General features: G+C 39.3%; 3 protein-coding genes and 1 long non-coding RNA gene across 8 annotated transcripts; 1 reads left to right on the plus strand and 3 right to left on the minus strand.

Annotated features, from left to right (window-relative positions):
• Positions 1-553: 553 nt before the first annotated feature.
• Positions 554-2,118, minus strand: LOC112272629 (uncharacterized). 2 transcript variants are annotated; one of them, XR_016498535.1, is made up of 4 exons: positions 1,811-2,118; positions 1,495-1,533; positions 1,213-1,341; positions 554-908 (listed from the first exon to the last, which is right to left on the minus strand). It is a non-coding gene; the product is annotated as an uncharacterized LOC112272629 (long non-coding RNA). The 2 variants fall into 2 exon arrangements; XR_012219603.2 differs by lacking the exons at positions 1,495-1,533; positions 1,811-2,118 and having other exon boundaries at positions 1,213-1,340.
• Positions 2,119-2,375: 257 nt separating this feature from the next.
• Positions 2,376-5,191, plus strand: LOC112272630 (uncharacterized). The gene is made up of 5 exons (XM_090244546.1): positions 2,376-2,592; positions 3,925-3,987; positions 4,134-4,248; positions 4,469-4,600; positions 4,837-5,191. The coding sequence occupies exons 1-5, from the start codon at positions 2,376-2,378 to the stop codon at positions 4,925-4,927; spliced, it is 618 nt and encodes a 205-aa protein (XP_090100672.1). The 3' UTR covers positions 4,928-5,191.
• Positions 5,192-7,981: 2,790 nt separating this feature from the next.
• Positions 7,982-12,224, minus strand: LOC112272694 (26S proteasome regulatory subunit 4 homolog B). Of its 3 annotated transcripts, XR_002966773.3 has the most exons (7): positions 11,496-12,224; positions 10,351-10,766; positions 9,665-9,881; positions 9,153-9,293; positions 8,878-8,975; positions 8,531-8,655; positions 7,982-8,319 (listed from the first exon to the last, which is right to left on the minus strand). XR_002966773.3 is itself a non-coding variant. In XM_024500718.3 (6 exons), exons 1-5 carry the CDS (start codon positions 11,976-11,978, stop codon positions 8,892-8,894), a joined length of 1,341 nt encoding a protein of 446 aa, XP_024356486.1. In that variant the 5' UTR covers positions 11,979-12,224; the 3' UTR covers positions 8,487-8,655; positions 8,878-8,891. The 3 variants fall into 3 exon arrangements, 2 of the variants coding, with proteins under 2 accessions (XP_024356486.1, XP_024356485.1); XM_024500718.3 differs by lacking the exon at positions 7,982-8,319 and having other exon boundaries at positions 8,487-8,655; XM_024500717.3 differs by lacking the exon at positions 7,982-8,319 and having other exon boundaries at positions 8,487-8,975.
• Positions 12,225-15,018: 2,794 nt separating this feature from the next.
• LOC112272853 (3-oxoacyl-[acyl-carrier-protein] reductase 4) lies at positions 15,019-18,451 on the minus strand. Of its 2 annotated transcripts, none has more exons than XM_024501013.3 (11): positions 18,387-18,451; positions 17,727-18,117; positions 17,491-17,544; positions 17,288-17,368; positions 17,124-17,169; positions 16,735-16,829; positions 16,430-16,462; positions 16,138-16,272; positions 15,922-16,015; positions 15,635-15,717; positions 15,019-15,465 (listed from the first exon to the last, which is right to left on the minus strand). In XM_024501013.3, the coding sequence occupies exons 2-11, from the start codon at positions 18,057-18,059 to the stop codon at positions 15,433-15,435; spliced, it is 987 nt and encodes a 328-aa protein (XP_024356781.1). In that variant the 5' UTR covers positions 18,060-18,117; positions 18,387-18,451; the 3' UTR covers positions 15,019-15,432. The 2 variants fall into 2 exon arrangements, with proteins under 2 accessions (XP_024356781.1, XP_024356780.1); XM_024501012.3 differs by having other exon boundaries at positions 18,283-18,451.
• Between the last annotated feature and the right edge of the window lie 243 nt (positions 18,452-18,694).

The following is an 18,694-nucleotide window of genomic DNA, read 5'->3' on the forward strand; positions in this document are numbered from 1 at the left end:
ATCAAAAGAAAAAGGAAAAAGAAAGAAAGAAGACAGCATCATTATGTGGAAGAATCATTATTAATATAAACAAATGTGATCAATTACAAAATTAAAAAACTTCGAAGCATGTGCGTTGCAAAATGGAGATATCACCAACGACAGATACACATGCTATAAAGCAATATTATCAGGGAACCTTGGAAAAATGTGAGAACTTATCCTTACCTTAAGCAAGTTTACAAAACTATTTTTATAATGCAATCGTTACGAGTAAAATTTGTTAAGTTGCTACAAAAAAAATAGAGTAATAACACCATTAATAAAAATGTCATTTTTTCAGAAGGAATAGTTTGAAAAGATGTATCATGGGTTTGGGAGTTTGGACTGAGAAGAGATTAACTACCCAAACCCAATTGCAGAACTAAAGTATTCCGCCTTCATGTAACATTCAGAGGCAATACAAGTGAATCCATAGGAACGAAGCGGTGTCGGTGGCACCAAGCAAGCAAGCAAAGGCGCCGTGAAATCACGCCGAGGACGAGGAGGAGGAACACACAATGAGAGAGCGAGATTACGAAGCGGCAATCGGAGGGTGTGTTTGAGCACTACCGAGTTTATTGTTCAATTCCCATACAACGTTATACACTATACGCACACACAATACCACACGACCATCGAACAGTTAGTTCCCAGTCTTCCGCACGCTCCCTCTCACAGAAAGTCTTCAGCCCGTTCTAGAAAGCGGCCGCAGGATGGATTTGCCGCATCCACACATTTTGCAACCTGCCAATCGAAACTAGTTACATCTACGCTCTGTGTCTGTATGCTTATCAGTGCGCATGATGGTATCATCTATTCCTTGGCGCAGGTTCCGGCAGCGCAGTCGCAGTTGTCGCACTTGCCCCCGTTCTCCTTTGCGCAGGTTCCTGTCATGCAGTAGCCACATTCAGATCCATCACCCCGACGCTCCAGGGATTTTGAGTTCAAGCTAACTAGTCCAATTCGTGCACATTGCAAGGCACATGGTTCATTTCTTAGGGCTTTTTACGTGCGCATGGAGGTTGCGATGAGACCGTATTTGGCATTTTGCCAAAAGTTTTCATATCACCCCAGAGAATGGTTGGGTCATTCCAGATCATCATGTTCCTGTGATTCAGCCTAATGTTGACTGGTAGCGATTCATGTTAAGAGAAGAACAGAAAGGAATAGCAAGGTTTTGCAAAGTAGAACCTGCGGCGCAGTCACAGTTGCCGCACTTGCCGCCATTCTCCTTGGCGCAGGTACCTGCTGCACAGTCGCAGTTGCCGCACTTTCCGGTGTCCTTGGCCATTGTTTAACTTCGGCGTTAAGTGTCTGAAACTGCGAGTCAACAGCGAGACACACAACAGTTTTAGAGCGGATCCTCATCAGAGCTGAATGGAACGCTCGAGTTTTTTTACACTTTCAAAATGACCTTGAACTCGGAATTAACGTGAGATGGCGTTCGCTCGTGTTCGAAGTGCGAAACCATACCTGAGTGTCGCTGAAAGATCGAAATGAAAGGATAAACAGCTGCGAAGCCACAAAATTTTAACTTCATTAGAACAAAGAATCTGATGCAATTCAATACTGCGTGACGCTTTCATAGCTTGAAGAAAACTCCCAACAATCAAAAATCCACTTGGTGTAAGTCTCACTCTCATCCAAAAGAACCGCTTCAAACTTATCAAGAACATCCATCTGTGGGAACTTCACCTAATGCTAGTGTATGCCTAAATGTCGTAATGTCACGGACATCAAAATGCATAGACTTGCAGACACAGCGTGTGGACTGAGAGCACCATCTCACCTAAGTTAAGCGATGCTCGAGAAGTCAAAAAAGCCTTCTTGCTTCTAGCATTAAATACTAAAGCTCCAGCTTGAACCAAGACTCGAAGAACCTGCGTCGATCCTTCAGCCTGTGAAGCTACCTTAATTTGCGCCTCCTCAGTGTGTGGTACTTCCTCTGTGGTCCATTGTAGTGACCATGGTAGAATTATGCGTCAACGCAGTTACCCGTCAACACACGCTACTAATTTACCATCGGCCACGGAACAGAGTGGTGAAGATGAAACACCATTCTAACCTACATGAATACAAAAATTTAATCTCAACTTAATTTTTAAATAACGGTCAGCACTCGGCTCCTATTTCTTTTGACACGAAAAGTTTAATTCTCTTCGTAGTGATCCACACAGGCACTTGGAAGAAGATAATCTCTCAAATCGGTATATCCCCAATACCCGAGATTCTAATCATGTCTGTAGCGATGGGCCCTCATTCTTGTGGTTTGGTGGAACCTACAACTTGACGGAAGCTGATGCGCAATTCTCCAACGATTTTTAAAATAAAGGAATTCAGATGAACTTTCAATAATGATTTTTCTTAGGCAGACGCGCCTGAAGACGCTTTCCTTGAATTGCACGCATTCTCAAATTGAGAATATCACTCTTTCTGGTCCCAGGGCGCGCATCTGGAACACTACTCCACCATACGGGGTGCCTTGCTTTACCCCAAGATCAGTGGAACAACAAGATCGTGACCGGAAACTGCCATCGTTTGCATTGATTCAATGCGTAAGATCACCGTCTTGTACGATTATCAAATAAGGATCTTTGCAGAGTGGCGTGCGCAACACTCAGAAGTGATCAGTGTGAAAGTAGCGATTGCTCAATGGCCTCATATCGGGAGCTTGTCCTTGTCCCACCTCCCTGTCTCGATCAACATTTTTCCTCTCAAAGCAACTTGTCCTCATTTCCGACTTCCGGGACGTGCAGTTACCTATAAAATATTATTTCGATGGGTCAGAGTAGCTAGAAAGCTGTAATTGGTAGTATTCCTCTGAGACAGAAGTGAAAAAATTGTATGGGATGTGTTGGAAACGGATGTAAGGATTTCCACGAAGTGTTTCCACCGAGCCAGTACACACTGACAGAGGGATTCTGGAAAATGGCCTGTACCAGGGATGGAAAGGAATCATCTTGATCTAAAAAGGTGTAAATTTAGAATGAAAATGCTAATTTTCTGGCATGTTATCCAGAGTATGGAGATAGGTATCAACCGTCTCGGTTGTTCCACCCCTTCAAAAATCATTCTTAAACATGAAGATTCTTTTGATAGAAGACGACAGGCGGTGGAGGGTTCCAGGAAAGGTCTTTTGCCTCTGATTGAAGAAGTTTCGTAAACTCTGGAATATTTATAGCAGGTTGTGGTATGTTAATCGGATGATGATCGATAGATTATCAATAGGATTTTTGAGGTTAATATGAACTCCAACGTGATGCATTCTGGCGATTTCCAGATTCTTCATTCTAATTTGTGTAGGCTACATCCAACACTAGGAGATGTGATTAAGTCTTCAGTTGTCAAGAGACTCATCACCATAGAAATAGACTAACAAAAGATCAGAAAAATTGAACTTTTTCCAAAGTCATCTTCTTTCACCGTGGGTCATACTACTAAAACACCATCTTTCTTGGCATCCCACACAAATTATACTGAATACTTTATTCTCGCAAGGGTGCATGCTGACAAATCCACCATTTTTTCTTAAAGGGCTTGTTAAGGTAGAATTAAAAAGCAGCTTAGAAAATTTGTCCTCCACCGCCTCTCCCAATCCAACCCCCCCCCCCCCCCCCCCTCCCCCCTCGAAGGCAGTGCTCAAAATTCTTGTGAACCATTCACAGTCGCGCTGCCACCAACGTTTCATTCAAGACGCATGCATCGCAGTGTCCAAAGAATTCACCGATCGTGTGGTGATGCAAACACTTTTCCCAACGCAGGCCCCAGCTCATGGATACTCCCAATGAAAAAGAATAAACAGACTTTGGGGGTTTGTGATGTTACTTGTAGTAGAGGATAGTATGCGAATCTATACTGTACAATGGGGGTAACGTGTGCTGAGCGTGTGCTCCAATGGACCAGGTATGCAAAAATCTGCTACCGTGTCCCAATCGCTAGACTGCAGGCCCTATGCACGGAGAAAAGGTTGCATTGTTGCGTCAGTTGTACCAATCAGTGGGGCTCACTCCAGGAGCGCAATTTGTGGGGACTTGAGATGATTCCCGGCAGCTGATAGCACAGATCCTACCAGCGAACAGGGTGCTGCTTTATTTTGGACTACATAAGGTGAGGAGGGAGAAGGGTTCTGCGTCAGTCGATCATCAAGCTTGCTTCTAGCGCCTTCTACTGCTCACTCTCGCTTTACAGTGGTGAGGTTCTGCTCTCTCGCCCGACGTTGCTACTGCTGTGAGTGTGCATTGGTTCCTATTTTTGTGGCTTAAGGCATTGAATTCATCACTAAGTGTAGTCATGGTTGGTTACCTTCCGGGTCCTCTCTCTATGTCTTGCCAAGACAAACTGATGGAGCGAGACCTATCAGATTTTAAGATTCTAAACTTCTTTCAGAAAGCTGTGTTGTCATGTGTATTGTTACATCAATTAATTTTGTCATGTTTATGAATTGCAGCTTGAAACACTACACACCGACCCATTACAATGGCCAAGGAGAACGGCGGAAAGTGCGGCAACTGCGACTGCGCAGCGGGCACCTGCGCCAAGGAGAATGGCGGCAAGTGCGGCAACTGCGATTGCGCCGCAGGTTCTACTTCACAACCCTTAATCCGTCACGACAGTCCTCATCAGACAGGCATAGGCTAAGCGCGTCAACTAGAGAACACAACCATATTCCTCGTCATATCTTGCTTTTCCGCTCACTATAATGGCGCAAACCAAAAGGTCGTCCTTGCATGATTTGCCGGCTTTTTTTGAACATATTACCATGCATGCCGCGTGAAATTGTCGCTGACTGTGGCTATGGTGGAGTTGACCCGTCAGGAACCTGCGCGAAGGAGAATGGAGGCAAGTGCGGCAACTGCGACTGCGCTGCTGGAACTTGTGCCAAGGAATAGACTATCACCAAACATGATCGATAGATCAGGAGTGTAGACAAAAAAATATATATCTAAAAAAGAAAAGAAAAAAAGGTCCATGTACCACTTACATGAATCTGTATGTATTGTGAGACTTATATTCGCAGTTGCCGCACCATGGATTGGATTAGAAAGGCTAGCTGCGACGGGGGTGTGAGCAAAAAACGGAGAAGTGTAGTTGCAATTTAAGAAAAATTTGTATCGCGTGTGTTCATTGAATAAAACCAGAGTGTGCTCCGGCACACACCTCCTTCTTTGGACCCACTGATCCCCACCACTCACGTACATCTCCCAGCGGCCCCACACTCTGATTCTCCCGTACTAGCGACGAATCCCACATCTGACCCATCTCGCAGCGACTCTGCTGCAGCCATCGCATCGTCCACAGAACTATCTACACTGGATCTGTCGATGCCAGTTTATTTGATCTTCTTTTGCATCTTCTAGTGCATCATTCAAACCTGATTCTACGCTTCTACGCGTCGGACACGTCGATCGCTAAAAGGCTAGTTTCTAGACATGATACTAGACGCTCCCATGAGTTGTGATCAACGAATCCCGGTGTCTTTGCCTTCGAAACCTCGACATTCCCAACCATCGGCATCATTCGCTACCCGATGGCTTTGTCTGAATTTTGTGTGTCGAGTGCGATTCGGCGCCGATTTCACGGAGGTGCCGCATTTGCGCTCATTGAACAATCTCTGCTTCCCGGTCTGAGTTTTTGTGAATTCATGGTGGTGAATTCCGCACTGTGCCTATGGCTACTTCTAAAGTTGCTTCTCACTAGCATTCAACAATAGACAATGAACCAGTTAACATAACATGTTTAGGGGAATGCTAAATAGACCCATGCTCAATAATATGATATGTGGTTGGTTTTTATTGGTTGCAGATCCAATCTAGAGGCCATTTTATGGGTGGATAAATTTAGTACTTGGCATATTTAACATTCCTCTATATTTATATCATTATGTACATGTATGTATGTACCATTTCTGTGTGTATTGGAGTTCATGGTTAAACCATGTATGTGTAGCCGTCCATTGCCACCAACATAATCATAAGGAAAACTAAGCTATCATTGGAAGGCAAAGACACTGGGATTGTAGACAAAATATTGCTTTTAAACTTGGCTAAATATATATTACAAATATTTTGAAAAGGGAGTAATATGGTAGATACAAAAACAAAAAACAAAAAACAAAACAAAACAAAACAATAAAAAAAATAATAATAAGTAAAGATTTGGCATTAAAATTTTCAAGAAGAAATATTTATTTATAAATCACAGTAAAAATTTATGTAGTTGGTAGATTCTACTTTCAAAACTTAGATCCTTGGATATTAATTTATAGTAATAATTTTGATAAGAGTTACATTAAAAAAAGAGACATTTTAATTAATTTTAGGGCAAAACAAACAACATAAACATATCAATATATATATATATATATATATATATATAATTGCTTGTGAGCCTCAAGACTAGTTGTAAATATTGATGATCTAATGTGCACTAATATGTTTTATTTTCGTTTATGTAATTTATATACAAAATTTATTTAGTTAACAATTTAAATCTCAAATTAGATTTTATTTATTAAAAAAAAAAAAAAAAAAAAAAAAAAAATCGATTTGGTATTCTGTTTTTAAAAATATAAAAATATTTTTCTTACAACTATATGTGTTCTATTCCATTTAAATAATTATATATGTATTTAAAGATTTAATTTCTTCAAATAAAATTTAAATAGTTTAAAAATAAAAATTTACTAAATGGTAGATTTAGTTTAGTATGAGTAACATTTTTGATCCAAAATAAATTATTATATGCATAATCAATTATTTAAAATACTGTTAATTTTATAAAAATATATGATAAAAAAAATATAATATTATAATAATATGCCTTATTATTACAAAATAAAAATAATACTAGTATTATAATAACTTTGTGTTAATAATAATAAGTAAAAAAACCTTTTTGATAACTCATATTTCAAGAAGATTGATCTAAATACTTGCATGTTGTTTATTATAGCCAAAAAGCTTATTCATAGTAACTTTCTTTTCAACATCTTCATTTACAAGACATTAATATAAATATGAATTTTTTATTTTTTAATTCAGTACTAATTTTCTAAATATATACATAGAATAATATCAACAATGTAAAATCTACTTAATCTATGGTCATGATGCTAATAACATGTACTATAGATAATATTATTAACAAAATTGGTGAAGACTCTTAAAGTTAGACTTTTATAAATAATATTATTTCTATACCACATTTAAAAGAAAGATATATATATATATATATATATATATATATGTATTTCTTTTAAATGTGCTATTCTATAATCAATTTGTTCTTTGATAATAAAAAAATTATAGCAAGAAATGACACTCTAATATCACATGTTTAGAAGCCCATTTTTCAAAACTTTAAGTGGAGGTGTGCTAATCAATATATTTTGTAGATGGGAGCAACATTTACAAATATGCCAAGAATAATTTGCTAAGAATACCAAATCGATTTTTTTTTTTTTTTTTTTTTTTTTTTTTATAAATATTCCTTAACTTATATTTTTAACACAAATTCTTAAAGACAAACTCAAGATAAATATGGTGAACACTTTGTTTATGATACATTTGTATTCCATAGAACAATACATATTAAAGCTTAAAGTACATAAGTTTATAGTAGGCAATGAAGGTATCTATATTGCCATTTTCATTACCTATTAGAATAATGTAGTTCTATCATCTTAAATTTGAAATAAGAATAAAAATAAAACTAAAAACTAGTTATGCACATATTGATTTTTTTTGTTACTATTAGATGACAATATAAAGTGAGTAGAACATGAAATTACAAATATTAGGTAATATATGATTTAGATTTTTTTAGTATAAACTACATCCATAAGAAATATAAGAAAGACTTTTAAATTATTTGTGTATACAAAAAAAAATAAAAATGAATGGAGGCATTACTACAAGATCAACCAAAACTCTCTTTCACACAAACATGATAAACAAGCATCTTAATCAACTCAATGGATTCAATGAAAACTTTCTCTCAAACTACATCATGGTGCATGAGAGCTACATGGTGGGACATTTCCACAAGGCCAACAACCTATTTATGACCAATTCTGACATCCTATGATTGGAAATAGGTTGGGGGCTGGTTAAAATGATGTTAAGCTATGAGCAATATATGAAATTCTACTCAAATAGGTATGCACATATGAGGTGGTTCCTTATTTTCTGCTCATGCTGTGGTTGGAAAACATGGTTGTAATCTTCAAAATTGCATGAGCAACATGGCAAAAATCCAGAATGCTATGGTTGGAAATAAAATCAAGGGAGCACTTAAATTCTGCACATTTGTAGTTGTACAACTCAATTGTGAGGTAAGATACAAGACAAAGACTAGGTGACTATGAGCTAAATTTGAACACATTTTATGTGGCAGTTGAAAAATAGTGGATGTGTGACATAGGATTCGGAGATGAGCAGAAACAAGGAAAAATGGTGACAACAATCTCACTCAAAAACAATGAATTACTTTATGGGACGGCTACCTTTACCTTAAATACACATTTTATGGGTCGGCTACCTTAAATGCTGCTGCTAGTCATACCACGCAGACTGTCAAGGTGAAGGTACTTGATGAAGTTTCTGACTGCCTAGGAAGTGTTCACTTCAGGTGAATCTAGCAGCATTCAATGAAGAACTCATCAAAATTATTCTTAATCGAGTATAGATAAAAGCTTACCTAAAAGATCCAGAAGGGGAGAAAAAAAAACATCAGAAATGATTTCCCTTCTAATTAACTTCCAATCACCAAGCCATACACAATTGATCTTGGTAAGGATAACAATGAACCAATTGAATCGAAAGACACGTAAGGCAAATATACAGGAAAGTTTACCACCTGTACTGAATACTCTACATGTACAAACCCTCAGGCACGCCCTCCTTCTTCTTATACATCACTTTCTCTTTAGCCTTCTTGAAATCGACTTGAGTCACCTGCAGGACCAACATCCAATAAGATCCATTTAATTGCACAACCGTGCTGAAAAAATCAAAATCACATTATCAACTAAAACCTTGAAGGTGCAATAATAAAGTACTGCATAACTGGCACCTGATTTCAACTAGTCAAGAAGCCCATATTCATGAAATGCAAAATACGAACAGTCTCACCTTCATGCGGCGCTCACGCAATGCAAGAAGACCAGCTTCCGTACAGATAGCTTTAATGTCAGCACCAGAAAACTCATCTTTGGTCATCACAAACTCCTCTAGGTTTACATCATCAGCCATAGTCATTCTAGAAGTATGAATCTGCAGAGATCATTAAAAGAAACCAAAACAAGCGATCAAAAGAATTTCGTTTATCAAGAAAACTCAATCTCCAACTTCTCACACATAAAGCTAATGAAGACAATCGACAGAGTTCTTGTAGATATCGCATAATCATGATCCTAATTTTCATGAACTGAAAGTTCGAACTTTTTTTCAAGAAAAAACAATCAGCTCTGTTTACTTTCAACACATCCAGTGAGTTACAGACATTGCCCGAACCCAATGTTAAGAGAAAACATGGACGTGTGGTAACAGAATCCTGGACGTTACAAGGATATGGAAGATGATGAGCACAGTATGATCGTAAAAGAAATAAACATGCAAGGTTACCAAGAATGCTATAACCAGACCTGGAAAATTCTCCTCTTGGTTTTGATATCTGGCAATGGAAACTCAATCTTGCGATCAATTCTACCAGGTCGAAGCAGAGCCGGATCCAGGCTTTCGATACGATTAGTAGCCAGAATGACTTTTACGTCACCACGAGCATCAAATCCATCCAACTGATTCAACAACTCCAACATAGTCCGCTGAATTTCTCGTTCTCCACCGGAGTGAGCATCGTATCTATAATAAAGAACCAAATTTTCATTAACAAACTTAAGCGTCGAAACGAATACTGTGGCCCACTAGAGACTGGTCGAAACTTTAATGCTACGTCTGAAAAATACTCTAACACCCGATGAATGAAGTCCATACATAAAATTTTACTTTTCTGTAACTTCGGAACCATGCGAGACCTTAGCTAAAATTAATACTTGATAGTACGTTAAAAGAATGGAAATCCGCCAGCATCCTCACTCATGTTACAAGAAATATGCGAGTAATGGCCATTTAGAGCCCGTTCCGAATTGCTTACATGCATGAAAAGGATTCAAGACTAAGACTTGGGAGGGGGGGATGCGGGGCAGGATGAACTGTGCAAGTCAGGAGTAAAGAAGCATGTAGGATTAGGTCCTGCTTGAGAAGCTGAGACCTCAACAGCGAATTACTTAAAACAGATAATACTGCACTAATGAGAAGAGCCGGGAATTACCTCTTCGTACCGACGGCATCAATTTCGTCAATAAAGACGATGGTAGGAGACAATTCGTCTGCAACCCGAAACAACTCTCGTACCAACTTTGGTCCATCACCCAGATACTTCTGTATCAGCTCACTCCCAACAACGCGGAGAAATGTAGCAGACGTGGAATTTGCAACAGCCTTAGCAAGGAGCGTCTTTCCAGTTCCTGGTTCACCATACAAAATTACACCCTTGGGAGGCTTGATACCAATATCCTCATAAAGCTCTGGATGTGTTAGAGGTAGCTCCACTGCTTCCTTGATTTCTTGAATCTGAGGGTCTAATCCACCAATGTCAGCATATGACTCTAGAGGAGCTTTTTCAACTTTCATAACAGAAACCATTGGGTCCACGTCATCTTGCAGCAATCCCACAACTGAAAGGACCTGCACAAGACAAAGAAAATCGTTTGGACAAGTTTCCCATGATCTGGTGATAACTCAAACCATGTTCGTGACCGCCAGGACTAATCAGTTACTCTAACTTGACGCAAGCTGGCCAAAATCAAGGACGTATCAAGGCGCGTATCATACATTTAAAGACTACTCAACAACTCAAACAATGGCATTGTTGAGAAACAGATATTCAATTTAAAAAACCGTCGAAGATTGCTACAAGGTGGTAACAAGAGAAATAGCTAAGAAATTAAGTCTACGGGAACCATTCAGGACTTATCACTGGATGAAATGGTTCGAAGTTGATCAGACAACTATACAAAGAATCACACAGAAAGGCATTCCACGCCCGAATTATACTAGCGAATAACTAATAGATTCCAAAAAAGGAACCGTCTGTATACGTTTAACTGTTCACGTCGAAGGCAAATAAAACCCTAATTTAATAAACCCTCAATTTATGGTTGATCATGAAACAAAATGCTTTGAAAGATTGCAACAATTGGAATCTAATTTCAGAGCACAATCAATAAAAATTCTCCTACTGAGACTGAAGTGACCCTAAAAAGACATAAGCGGTACTTCTGTGAGAAACCAAAATCCTAAACGAGGTTTTTGATTTGCGCATATTGAAACCCTACCAACTATCCTAGAGAATAAGTTGAAACAACCAAGCGAGTGGAAAAAAAATAAGCAATGATAAGCCTCAGAAGATCGCACCTTGTTGTGCATGAGGATTGCGCAACCAGGCTCGAGCTGATCCTTGTCCACGAACGATAAAATATTCACATAATACTCAGGACCCACGGACGATGACACAATAGCGTGATTCTCGTCAATGATTTCCTCCAAGTTACCAACGCTCATTGGCGACCCTCGCAGGTCATCAACCTTCGACCGGTCCTCCTCGTTCTTATCCTCCTGCGGCTTCAACCGCTCCTGATTCGTCACAAATTCCTCCTCCATCAATAAATAATCCTTCACACGTTCCAGCTTCAGCAATCGCAGCTTACATTTGGTCGCGGGAGTGACCACGGGCAACCGCGCCGCAGCCTCGGAACCCTTCTGTTTCCGCTGCTTGCGTCCAACGCGTGACGGCGGTGCCGCGGGCTCGTACTTCTTCTCCTTCTTGCCACCATCTCCCTTGGTGCGGTCCCCGCCAGGACCCTGCTTTGGCAATCCTCCCGACTGCCCCTGCCCCATTTCCTCCCCTCCTTTCCTCCAACTCCCAAAACTCTTCGATCCTCCTACACCACCACTCAATCTCCAAAGTGCTTCAAACCCAACTTCGATACTACGTCATTTCATGTAACCCTAGCCTCACAGGCCGGACTACACTACTAATAAACACATACGTAACTAGAAGAAATGAGAAAAACCTCCACGGGATCAGAATGTCGACAGGACCAGAACCAAGCAAGCACGCGAGCTCGACGACGAAGAACAGACAAGTCCGGAGTTCCACGGTTATGCACCCCTCACGGTTATGAAACCGGGACGGTTTTGGGGCGCTCTCGGTCCGTGTCGGTCACGGGTGTGGAGATGGGGCCACCAGGCGACGTCCTACTGTGGTAACGACTTTCATCGACGCTCAAGGGGATGGATGAACTATTGTGGCGAAACTCAGCTCTGACAAAATTATAAAATAAGTAAAAATATGATTAAAATTTCAAAAATTACGCACAAATTGTGATATAACTATAAGAATGATAATGGAAAAGGATTGTTTTCAGGAAGCATACTTTAAAAAAATCTCAAATCAAAATATACTCTCGTTGATGGTTGTTCTATCAAAATACTAAAGAATTCACCATATAAAAATTGATTTTAGTACTTGTTAAATGTTATGATACATTTAACCAACTAGTTGAACTTGTGCCATTGTCATGGAAAAAATGCCATTTAGAATTGAGACTATATTTTCAAACAAAGCATCCTTCAAGTGGAAGCAAAGCAAGGCATAGTTCATTTCACATTATGCTATTCTACACATTGCTTGATGATTACTTGTTGCTCTTGGAACACATTAGCTATTGAAATTTGTATACTTCAGCTTGCTAATAATTGTAACATAGAAGGAAGTTGGTTAAGTATCACACGCAGGTTTTATTAATGTCAGTAAAGTTTAATGCAAGTACACATTGTAATTGAAAACAAATAAAATAAAGCAAAATTAATACGAGGTAATATACAATTTTTGGCCTTATGAATCTGTAACTCTAGTTATATTAAGGCCATGTGAATCATTGCACAATTCAACTTTTGTATCGCTTTTTCTTTACTTTTGATAAAAACAATGAGAGATGCATCCAATCAAAGATTAAATTTGTCTCCTTTGGTTTATTTTGTTGGTTTATCTTTCCTTGATGTATTTTACATAAGAAATTCTTGTTTAAAAAAACTTATGTTAAAGTTTTAAAAATTGAACAAGTATAATAAGCTTTATATATTTTTTATAATTTATAATATTTCTTTTTATTATTAAATAATTTGATAAAATAAAAAAAAATTATTAATAAATTCAAAAGTTTGAACGTTTATTAAATATAGGAAAATTATAAAGCAATCTAAATTTTTACTAAATGGACCCAAATGCCTTATTCCCAATCATTCCTTAATTCTCAACCATTCTCATATTTTCAACCATCATCCTTATTTCCAACATTCCCAATTCCCTCCTTCCATCTCTAGAAACAATTGAGAATCAAGAATGATTGGAAACAAAGATGGGAGCTTGAAGGATGCAATGATGCTTAAATTAGAATGGATCACTTTAATAAAAATTTGAGTCACTTTATCATTCCCTTAAATAAATATTTAATAAATATAATTTATTAAAGAATGTTTAAATAGAAAATATACAAGTAAAATAATATCATATTTTAGAAGTTAAAAATCCTTTCTTGGATATGTATATATGCATATATATGGATTCAATCATGTTTTAAAATATAATAAGATAGACAAATAATTTTTTTATGTATTTTTTAAAATATTCACCTAGATCTTAAAATACATTATCCAAAAGATTACAACTAACACATTTTTATAAAAGCATATTTATTAATGAATAGAATTATTTTTTGAGCATGTCTTGTGTAGTATGAATCACATCACATTTATTGAGTGTCTTCATACAAATCTTACATGTCTAATGCCACTTCTTACGACATGGAGGATTTTACTCAAACATCATTCTGTAGCTATCCACTCTTATTTTTTTAAAATAAGTCGTTATTTATTTATCGGAAACTATCCCAAAACAGTTTTTGCATACATGTAATGATGAATCATCGGAAGCAGACAACAATGATTTGTTTAGCTAAGATGTTTCAATGGCAAACCAAATTCAAAGATGTGAATCTTTCACAGCAGTCAATTTTTTTCATAATAACTGTGAATCACCATTTTTTTTATTTTTATTTTATTGTAATTTGTGTAGATGATAATGAAACAAAGTTATCCAATGTTTCTCACTTGCACTTTGGAGGAATTCCTCATCCCACTGTACCACCAAAAAGCCCAGAAATTGGTAAGCCAATTGGGTTGATGAAGCAGTGTATGGATTAGTTTGTAACTGTTTTCTTACATGGTCCTGATGGTATTATGGGAGAATTAGACTCTTTCAGCTCATGCTATTGGGTCTAATGACTTGAGGGCAATTTGTACAACTTGAGAGCATGAATTGAATTACAGTGGTGAGAAGCTTATCTTACCGTCAAGTTTGAAGCTCGTAATCTTGCACAGGTGATAAGGCATTGAGTCCAGCCATAGCCTGCATTTCATGAGGATGACCACTCTGGTTGATCATAAGTACCACGGTTCCTTCACAGACGTCGAGGTGTCCGCCCTGTAAGCACCAGTTCGGTGGTTGAAGACTTAGCACATCAACCACGCGGCAGTGTAGGTTCAACAAAAAGCAATAGAATGCAAGAGGGTAGGTAATACAGTGTGGGCATTGAGGCGAATGAGGCGAATGTTCACGGCAAACTGGGGAAGCTGGATTGTTGATAAAAGGTTTGACAAGTAGGTGCCATCTACTTTTGGGGCAGGCAAGTTGCAAGGCAATGTCTACTAAATACAGATGGAACCAGCCAGAGCGTAAATTTAGGAGGTGTGTTTTTGTATGCTTTCTACAAGAACCCTGTCCGAAGTCTTGTGCATTATTACGATAAACTGCGTTCACTTGAAATTCAGTATCCTTCAAATATTGCAGATAACTGGGTCACGGAGGCACATCACGTGGTAATTGACATTAATATCATTGAGCAGCTGCAGAACAAAATCAATTCTCAAACTAAGGAAAAAAAAGTGTTCAAACAAGATTACCTCCATCTAATACTGTCCTAAAGCAGAGTTGTATTGAAGTCCAGGTTTACCCAAGCTTAACTTACTCTCACAAATAAATGATCAACCAAAGGTAAGCTGTCATGCTCGTGAGAGGAGCTTACACCAAGTTCCTACTACCTTGACAGCGTGATACATTATCTGGAAAAACAAAACTTGCAAAAATTTGGGTAAAATGATACAAACAATCCAGAGCCTACACAGGAACCAGGTTCTTGAACCCCGCCGTGCATGTATGCACAGAAGCGTATCCGTTTCGACAGCCTAGCGGTAGACAGCCGAGGAGAGGACCACGAGTTTCATGAAGCTATTACATCACCATACCTCCATCGATGTTGAAAGTCTGAAATAAACACGCCAACCATAGCACCGATCATCATGAGTTTTGCATCCTAGTTGTAAGTCTAGTCATTTAGCTCTCATGATACCATACACCCTGAAAGTGCTATTAAAACCACCATAATCGAACAAATATATTCTGGACAACGTGTATAGTGTCCCGCGGTACAAACCTGACCAGTAATGTAAGCTGCTGCTGGGTCTGTTGCTAGGAATTTCACCAGCCCAGCGACATCCTCTGGTGCACCATACCTCCCTGTTTCATGCGAAGACCATACGAAAATGGCATGATGCTTAGCTCATATCCCACGATTCTGAATCATTGGCCGCTTCCTCTATTCCTACCGCTGACAGAGCGAACAAGAGAAAATTTGGGGAGAACATAAGAAAAATGCAGATGCCTGCACTATGTGAGGATCTCCCTCTCTCAGCAAACATCCTTAATATTCGACACACTCACCCAGGGGAATGTTCTTGAGTATTTGCTCCTCAATGTCTTTGCTCAACTTTGCTGTCATGTCAGATGAAATAAAACCAGGAGCCACAGCATTCACCTGCAGAGAACAGGAAAAGGTACAGTAAGAGGGAAATCGAACATATTCAGATAAGAACCCGCCAAGGTGAAATTGACAACCGGAAGTCTGGAGGCCCAACATAAGCGGTCGATGCAGCTTACTGTAATATTGCGACCAGCGTACTCACGAGCAACCGATTTAGTGAAGCCAATCACTCCTGCTTTAGCTGCGGCATAATTAGCTTGTCCAACATTTCCCGTCACACCTACTACTGATGAGATGTTGATGATTCTTCCCTGGATGGCAATGCATATAAGTAAGTTTCAAGACATAACCACACAATCCTTCAAGCAGAAATTCAGTCAGAATCCCTGGATAAAATGACCGCACCAAGAAACAATATAGACAGTCTTCATTTTAGGAGCACAAGCAAGTCCAGTAAATGTTCATTACCTTTCTCTTCTTCATCATCACTTTTGTTGCTGCCTGAATCAGAGTAATTTCAAAAACACACCAATTAGTTAGCTCTCTACAAGACAAGCAACAGTGACGAAGACCTAGAGTTTTGAGGTCCTAAAAAAATGCAGAGATACACCATACAAGTATTAAATGGTACTATTCGCATTGCAAGTTCCAATTAGAAGTTTCCTATATCGATATCATAACACCAAAGCGTTGCAGTTTCAGATCCATTCAAAACAAATACCATGCCAAGCTTCCAACTGTAACAAAAGTTAGCACTGAACATGATTTCAGACCTGAGTGCAGAGGAAAACGCCAGTGAGGTTGAGGTCAATGACATCCTGCCATTGTTCCTTCTTCATCCTCATCAACAAAGTATCCCTCGTAATTCCTAAAATTTCACCACTAATACATGAGACGTCAACCTTGAAAAGTATTCATGAAAATTGGCACGTTATAGCTGACTAAATACTAAAACCGATGAAGAACGTTGTCATACTGAAATAATTAAGTCTTCCCAATAATCCCACGAGCGAACTTAATTCATTAAACTAGAGCAGTCCTTTCAGTTAAGATCAAGATTACACGCAAAAGAATGAAAAAATAACCATAAAATATAATATGATAAAATCAATAAATCAATCAAATAGAGTTGAGTAGAGCCTGAAATTCATCGAGTTAGTACCAGCATTGTTCACCAAGATGTCGATTGTGCCCCACTTATTCATGGCCTGCCAACACACACGAGTCATGTTAATCTGGTCGCATAAAACGAACAGCACATAACGCAATATTACTAGATGGTCAAAATGGTCAAAAAAAGGCTAAGACAAGAGTCTAAAAGCTTACGGCTTTAAATAGTGCATCAACATCTGCCTCCTTGGACATATCACCACCACAGACAAGGGCGGAACCTCCCAACTCCTCAATCTGTACACACATCATGAGGGAAAAACTCGTAAAAACAAACCAAAGCCCCACTCTATATACTGGCTAAGAGGGGAACGAGGGCAAGCAGAACAAATGAGTTAGCGTCGTCAGAAACAACGTACCTGTTGGGCAACTTCTTCAGCCTCCTTGGCTGATCGTGCATAGTTTACTAGCACCTGTATCGCCGATTCAAATTCCATAGCCAATACATCAAACGAAAGATTTGATAACGATTAAATTCCAGCAACAAAGAAGTGGTTATGTGATTTCAGAACAAGGCAATGTCCATTAGAATGACAAAGCAACCACCCCTAAAACCCTCACCAATGAACAAATATGACTGGTACAAGCGTGCTACCTTTCCTCCAGCGCCCCCAAGAGCAAGGGCAATAGCCTTTCCAATGCCACGAGAGGCACCTGTGACAATCGACACAGGCGCCTCGACTAGCTTCGGGGATTCCGCCACAGCAGCTGCAGCTTCCGTCGCCGCTACATTCGCCCGGGAAGCGACCCAAAAACCTCTCCTCATGTCAGGGCTCTTCAGCCGAAGCTGAGCGTGGGGCGAACCAACCGAAGCCATGCTGGACATCATCGTCGACACTGGCAAGTGCTGGTGGGGCAATGCCATACACCGCTGCGCTGTCCCGCAAGCCGCCATGGTAGAAGCTGCTGCCCACGTCGAAGCTGCCATCTTTACTTCCAAACCTTTTCTATCAAAAACCTCAAAAACCCAACTCAAATACCTTCACCTGCGATACAAATATCTCATCAAATCCATCGGAAACGGTTCAAACTCCACGACACATGATCCACAAAGAACCCATTCAGAAGCTCACGTCCATGAACAGTCTCCTCGGTACAATTCCAAACTGCGACCACTTCAAAGACATGCAAAAAAACCAAGCCCACACTACCTCAAAAATCCTCGCGAAAAATCTGAGCTACGGCGATGAGATCGCTAACACGGTTCCATGCGAGAATGGCAGTGAGAGGGATGCATGTGGCGAGAGATTCATACCCAAAAATTCCTTTAGATCGATACACCTCAGAGACAAGACTGGGAGGAACAACCGAGGCAGAGGGGTGGTATGAAAATACACAACGCAGACATCTCCCCCTCTCCCATGGACTTTGTTGATGTATATCGTCGATGAAGTGGATTCTGTTTTTCATTCGTTGGGTCGAGACCAGGTGATATTCACGAGTCTGTTGGAACGTCGTTTTCCTAGTTGGTTCGTTTGTTTTGCTTTTTAGCCATTTGGTGCTTTATTGCTTTTAACTTCAAAGAGATTTTCGTGCGGAGGGTGCAGTGTGATAATAAAATAT

Source organism: Physcomitrium patens, chromosome 19 (genome assembly GCF_059467195.1).
Source record: "Physcomitrium patens ecotype Gransden chromosome 19, ASM5946719v1, whole genome shotgun sequence".
Lineage (NCBI taxonomy): Eukaryota > Viridiplantae > Streptophyta > Bryopsida > Funariales > Funariaceae > Physcomitrium > Physcomitrium patens.